The sequence below is a fragment of the Penaeus japonicus genome, unplaced genomic scaffold, assembly GCF_977035675.1.
Source record: "Penaeus japonicus unplaced genomic scaffold, GWHDUDI00000001_assembly GWHDUDI00000028, whole genome shotgun sequence".
NCBI lineage: Eukaryota > Metazoa > Arthropoda > Malacostraca > Decapoda > Penaeidae > Penaeus > Penaeus japonicus.
Window position 1 is genome coordinate 21,076,444 of NW_028234430.1, and position 7,500 is coordinate 21,083,943.

The 7,500-nt window shown below is 37.4% G+C and overlaps 1 protein-coding gene across 6 annotated transcripts in view; it reads left to right on the forward strand.

Annotated features, from left to right (window-relative positions):
- Positions 1-7,500, forward strand: part of LOC122261310 (uncharacterized) — a 23,113-nt gene that overhangs the window by 2,635 nt on the left and 12,978 nt on the right. For all 6 annotated transcript variants that reach the window (XR_015192446.1, XM_086553487.1, XM_086553488.1 and 3 more), the window contains exons 3-5: positions 812-1,039; positions 3,445-3,567; positions 4,843-4,953. Coding sequence is in view for 5 of the 6 variants with exons in the window: in XM_086553487.1 (XP_086409613.1) it covers positions 857-1,039; positions 3,445-3,567; positions 4,843-4,953 (417 nt within the window). In the remaining variant the exon portion in view is untranslated. The remainder of the gene's footprint in view (positions 1-811; positions 1,040-3,444; positions 3,568-4,842; positions 4,954-7,500) is intronic.

Here is a 7,500-nt window from a genome sequence, read left to right on the forward strand (position 1 = left end):
GGAGGTGGGTAAAGGTATGGGTGGGGATGGGTATTGCAAATCGTGTGCATTGTGTATATGTGTGGGGTAGGTGGTGGGGTGGGGGGGGATATGATTATCCCTGGTTTCGCAAATCTACATCGGATTTTTTTTTCTGTTTCTATTTCTGGTTTGTTTTTTTATTCTGTGATTAGTGTGTGTTTGTTAGTCTGTCTGTATGTGTCTATTCTTCGGTCTCTCTATATCTCTCTCTTTCTCTCTCTCTCTCCTTCTTTCTCTTTCTCTCTCTCCTTCTTTCTCTTTTTCTCTCTCTCTCTCTCTCTCTCTCTCTCTCTCTCTCTCTCTCTTTCCTTCTCTCTCCCTTTCCCTCTTTCTCTCTCGTCTACAATCCTTCTACTTTTTTACTCTATGTGTTGTGTATGTCTCCTAAGCAGTCGGGTGTGTGTGCTTTTACTTTTTAAGAGAGAATCTATTGTAAAGAATTTATAAGACTGTCTAATTCATATTTTCCTCTTCCTCCTCATCTACCTCCCCTTCTTTTTCTCATCCACCTTCTCATCTGTCCCCTCCCTCCTCATCATTCATCTAATTCCACCTCCTTCCTCCTCTTCCACCTCCTCCTAATCCCCTCCTTCTACCTCTTTCCTCCTCCTTACCCACCTCCTTCCACCTCCTTCCTCCTCCTTCCCCCTCCTCCACCTCCTTCCTAATCCCCCTCCTTCCTCCTCCACCTCCTCCTAATCCCCCTCCTCCCCCCTCCCACCGCCACGACCCTCCCACTCACCGCCCCTCTCAACCCCCCCCCCCCCTCTCTCTCTCTCTCCTCCTGCAGGACAAGGCCGGCGCGACGCCCCTGCACGACGCAGCCTCGGAGGGCATGGAGGACGTGATCACGGTGCTGACGGGCCGCGGCGCCTCCCTCAACGCCACCGACCACGACGCCAACACGCCCTTACACGTCGCCGCCAAGTGGGGCCACAGCGACGCCGTCATGCAGCTGCTCGACCTCGGCGCCATTGACTCGCTCAAGAACAAGGACCATCTGCTCTATTCCGATCTGGTGAGGGAGGGGGTGGGTGAGGGAGAGGGAGGGGGGTGGGGTGAAGGAGGGGGTGGGTGAGGGAGGTTCGCTCTGGGCGTGGGGAGGGGAGGGGTGGGGTGAGGGATGAGATCGGAGGGTGAGGGTGGTGCAGGTGAGGAGGGAGGGGGTGGGTGAGGAAGAGGGTGGGTGAGGGGCGTGGGTGGGAAGGAGGGCGTGGGTGAGGGAGGGGAGGGGGTGGTGGTAGTGAGTGGGCGAGTACACGGTGGAAGTGGATGAGGCAAGTGATGGAACTAGAGATTGCATCTGGCTCTCGGAGTAGGGAGCTGCAGGGGGGGAGGGGGAGGGAGGGGGGGATAGCTGATAGAGGACTATCTGCTCTATTCGGATCTGGTGAGGGAGGAGTGGGGGTGGGGGTGAGGGGAGATTATGTGGGGGATGGGAGGAAGAGGAGAAGGAGGAAGACGAAGAGAAGGAGGAGGAAGAAGAAGAGAAGGAGAAGGAGGAGGAGGAGAAGGAGGAGAAGGTGGTGGTGATGGAGAAGGTGGAGGAAGAAGAAGAGGAAGAGGAGGAGGAGGAGGAGGAGGAGGAGGAGGAGGAAGAAGAAGAAGAGGAAGAGGAGGAGGAAGAGAAAGAGGAGGAGGAGGAGGAGGAAGAGGAGGAGGAACAAGAGCAGAAGAAGGAGAAGGAGGAGGAGGGAGATGGAGAAATAGATGGAGAAGGCGAAAGAATGGAGGAAAACACACAACCCCCCCCCCCCCCCCCCCCCCCCCCCCACCCACCCCCCCCCCCCCCCCCCCCCCCCCCCACCACACCCACCCCCCACCCCCCTACCACCCCCCCCACCCCCCCCCCTCACACACCCAATAAACCCCCCCCACCCCCCCCCCCCCCCCCCCCCCCCCCCCCCCCCCCCCCCCCCCCCCCCCCCACCCCCCCCCCCCACACCGCACCTCACCAACCTCCACCAACCCCCCCCCCCCACAACACCCACGCGTCATGATGGGAGGAAAGGGAGGGGGGGGAAGAAGGTAGCAGGAGGGAGAAAACGAGGGCGAGCTGAAGGAAGAGAAGGAGAAAGAAAGGGAAGGAGGAGGAAGAAGAGGAGGAGGAGAAGGAGGAAGAAGAAGAGGAGGAAGAGGAGGAGAAGGAGGAGGAAGAAGAGGAGGAAGAGGAGGAAGAGGAGGATGATGATGAGAGAGAAAGTGAGGGCAAAAGAGAAGGAAGAAGAGGAAAGAAATTGGGAAAGAGGAATTAGGAGAAGGAGGAGGGGGAGGGGGTGATGAAGAGGGGAAGACAAAGTAGGAAGAGAGGAAGGAAAAGGAAGTGGTGGCGGAGGAGGAGGAGAAGGAGGAGGAGGAAGAAGAAGAAGAAGAAGAGGAGGAAGAAGAGGAGGAGGAAGAAGAGGAGGAGGAGAAGGAATAGGAAGAAGAAGAAGAAAAAGAAGAAGAAGAAGAAGAAACAGAGTAAAACGCGTAGTAAATTAGAAGTGTTAAAAATAGCCAGGGGAGGGGGTAAAGGGGGAAGAGGAGGTGTGGGGGGGGTATTGGGGGGAAATGAAGGCTTAATTATAGAGGGGAAAGTTTGTTTATTGGGGTGAGGAAAAGATGGGAGTTTACGAAGTTTAATTAAGGGAAGGGAAGCTTAAATGCAGATATCTTTCAGATTTTTTTTTGTATATAATTATCTACTGATTTACTTTCTCTAGTGATCTATCTATCTATCAGTTTACGAATATCTTTATCTGTTGATTTAGTTATATCCTTATTTCTTCTGTGTAAAATAAGATATGAAAGATAACCAAAAAATCCAGCGTAATCTTAAACAAAAAAACACTTAACTAATTACAAGGTAAACATTAAGCAAACCTGAAAGTATGTAAATAAGCAAATTCAAAATGGAAAGCTAATCGGCGTTAGAAAACATCATTAATTAGAAAATTCCTAATCAGGTTGATTATCATCATAATTAAGACACGTGTCTGTTTATCCCGGCGTGGAAATTTGCATATTGTTATTAGGTCATTATTCTTCAGGACAACGATGCTTTTTTGTCCCTTCTTTAGGATTAATGAATCTTTGATTATCCTTTGCATCGTTTCATCATTTGCAAAAATAGGTTAATGTGCAGTTTATGTTGACATTTAAGATGATGTATGAGGATTTTCATGTTGATATTCAAGTTGATATGTTAGGATTTTTGTATATATTGTAAGTAATATCTGATTCTGTATTTGTCTGTCTATATCTATCAGTGTCTATCCGTGTCGTTGTCTTACTATCTGTTTATATCTATTATATCAGTCTTTTTGTTATATCTATCTCTCCCTGACTATCTCTACATCTATATCTATCCCAATCTATATTTCTATCTATCTATCTATCTAAAGAAATAGAATAATTGCGTACGATTTTTATCCCCCACAGGCACTAATACGGGCGGTGAGGACAGGCAATAAGGGCGAAGTCATGTCGGGATTAGCATGGGGAGGCGACCCTAACAGCAGGGACAGTCGTGGCTGGACACTCTTGCATCATGCTGTTTATAAGGTAGGAATTTTCTTCTTCTTTTTCATTCATATATTTATTCGTACTTTTGTAGTTGCCTTTAAACTTTCATTTTAACAAAATACAAATTTTGTTGAAAAAAAAAAATATAAATAGACAATGAATATAATCATGATAATCAAGATTTATAAGGACAAATAAAAATACTATCAAATTCAAAATCGAAGAATTCAATAAAATGAGTCTAATATTACCTCAAGGTTAAAGGGAAATTATTTATAGATTTATGAGAAATTTATTGCCCTGATTTAGACGCTTTTCCCATGTCACGTGGTCTAGGCTAATGATTAGACTAGGTTTGCCTCGTTAGAAAAACGTGTGTAATTGAATATTAATGGAGCATGAGTTGGTGATGAAATTTATGTGTGATACATGGTCGAATTAAGATCATGTCATGCTTGGTCATGGGATGAGCTAAGACTTCTAATTAGTGGATTTGTGTTGAGTAAAACAAGTATATTTAAAAAAAAAAAGAAAAAGAAAAAAGAAAAGAATAAAAAAAAAGAAAAAAAAGAAAAGAAAGAAAGAGAGAAAGAAAAAAGAAAAGAAAGAAAAAAGAAATATATACACCACAAGACACACACATGACACACACACAAGAAACACACAATTATTACACATATATATATATATATATATATATATATATATATATATATATATATATATATATATATATATATATATTATATATATATAATTACCTCCGTTACCAGCATAGTGATGAAAGTTTTTATTGTTTTGGTGCTTATGCTGTCGGAGTTACATTTCTGTCTGTCTGTCTGTTTGTCTAGATTTAGATAGAAATATGTGCGTGTGTGTGGATGTATGTGTCTATACGTGTATTTTGCGTCTGAATGTGTCTGTGTATATGTGTATCTTCTTGTTTGCACGTATGGTTTGCATTTACACTAAACTTAAAAAAAAGTCCAGATTCATGTTTATGCATTTTGCTTTTGGACACGCGTATGTATATATCCATATGTAAATTCGTGCCAATCAGTGCCAGGGCTTTAGTATCTATGATAGAATGGAAAGCATTAAAATGCGCGCTTTAAAAATGCATACAAGCAAATATATTACCATCTACGGCCTCTTGAAGCGCGGGGCCCAATTTTAGGGTAATTGGTCCTCAAAACCAGCCCTGGTGTCTCTATACTCATATAGACCCCTAATCTTTATTTATCTCTTTACTTCCCATTTTTTTTATTGCTCTACGATGGTTTTGATATGACAAAGTCTCCCCTTTCAATCCAGGGTGCACACGAGATCGCGCAGCTCCTCATAGAAAACGGAGCGAACGTGAACGCCTCAGACAGACACGACAGAACGCCTCTCCTCCTGGCCTGCTATCGGGGGAACCACCAGGTAAAGCGGATACTTTTGTCTCTCGATTCCTCTTTATTCTACTACGCTTCTTCTTCTTCTTTTTTTCTTCTTCTTCTCTCTTTATTTTCCGATTTGTAATTGTGTGTATATTTCGGGACATCTATCTATTTGTTTGTTATCTTTGCATCTACTTGCCTATTCGTATGACTAGATCTGCCTATCCATCTATTTCCGTCTATCTCTCTATCTATCTATCCAACCTTCCATTTCCTCCTATTTTTGTTATTTTTCTTTTGTTATCTTTTCATGATGAACAAATAAAGTTTACGTAAATGACTGTAAATAACAACACCACTAGCATTAATGAATATAATGAGGCTAATAAGAAAATTAATTATGTTGACAGTGATAGAAATGATAATGATGATGACGATGCTGTTAATACTAATAATGATAATAACAATAATGATAAATATAACGCTGATTAGCAATGATCATAATGATAACGGAAATATTTATGATATGACGGGCAATAATGACAATACTTGCAAATGATAAAGGTAAGGATAACACTAATATTGATAATAAGGATGGTAATGATATGTATAATAGTTTATCACTAATAACAACAATAATAGTAAGAGCAATTGCAGGAGTACTGATAATTGATACAGCTAAAGTTAATGATGAATATTATAATAATAATAATTATGATAAAGATATGTAGTTGATTTACAATAATGTTGTTAATGACAATAATGGAACTGGTACTTCTACTGCTTTTAACAACAACAACAACAATGATAATAACGATAATGAGGATGATGATTCTAATAATGATAATAATGATAACAATGACAATGAGAATCATAATGTTGACAATGATGATAATAACAATGATAATGGCAATGATACCAGTAATGATAATGCTGATTATAATAAAAAGGATAATAATGAAAATAATAATAACAATAATGATAATAATAATAAGAATAACAATTACAATAAGAGTGATAACAATAACATTAATATGAGGATTGTCATGATAATGATCATGGTAATGATGATAATAATGTTAATGATAATGATGTTAATTAAATGATGATGATAATGGTGATAATGATGACAATGATGATGATAATGATAGTGATAATGATAATGATACTGAAACTGGTAATGACAATAACAATAACAATGATAATGATAATAATAGTTACAATAATGATAATAATAGCAGCAACAACGATATTGATAATAATACTAATAACAACAATAACCATAATGGTAATGATAATGATTATAACAATAAAAAAAATAATGATAATAATAATAATGATATTACTAGTAATACTACAGATAATGATAATATTAATGGTGAAGATAATAATAATGTTAATAGCAGTAATAATGATGATAATAACAGTGATAATTATAATGATAATGATAACAATAGTAATGATAATAATGATAATGTTAATAATAATAATCACACTAATTATACAATTAATGATAATTATAATCACAATAAAAAAATAATAATGATGATAATAAGGATGAAAATGGTGATAATAACGGTGATGATAATAACAACAATAGTAATGATAGTGGGAGTGATAACAATAATGATAATACTGATAGTACTAGTGTTAGTAGTACTTCTACTGCTTCTAATAATAACAATAAGAATAACGATAATAATGATGGTAATACTGATAATAACAATAGTAATGGTAATGATAATGATAATGATAATAACAAAGATAATAATAATAATAATGATGATAATAACGCATGGTAATATAATAGTGATGATAACAGTTGATAATAACAGTGATGATAATAATAGTGATGATGATAATAATAATGATGATAGTGATAATAATGATAATAATGATAGCAATAATGATAATTATAATAATAATATTATTAATAATAATAATGATAATAAAGATAATAATAACAACAATAATAATACTAATAATGATAATAATAATGATAGTAATGATAATAATAATAATGATAATAATAATAATAATAATAATAATAATAATGATAATAATAATGATAATGATAATAATGATAATAATAATAATAGTAATAATAATAATAATAATAATAATGATAATAATAACAATGATAATGACAATAATGATAACAATAATGATAATGATAATAATAATAATAATAATAATAATAATAATAATAATAATAATAATAATAATATTAATAATAATAATGACAATCATGATGATAATCATGATAGTAATTATAATGATAATACTAATGATAACAAGTACAATGGTGATTACAACCATAATGATAATAGCAACAATGATACTGATAACAGTAATAACATTAAGACTGAAAATAATCAATAATCAATACAATAGTGATGTTAACAATCATTCTGATAGCAATATTGATAATGATAATAATAATGATGATGATAAGGATAAGGATAACGGTTGTAATTATGATGATGATAACAATAATGATAATATTGATGATGATAATGATGATAACGATAATATGGGTGCTAAAAAATATCAATGATGATAATAACAATATTGATAACGGTAATAGTAA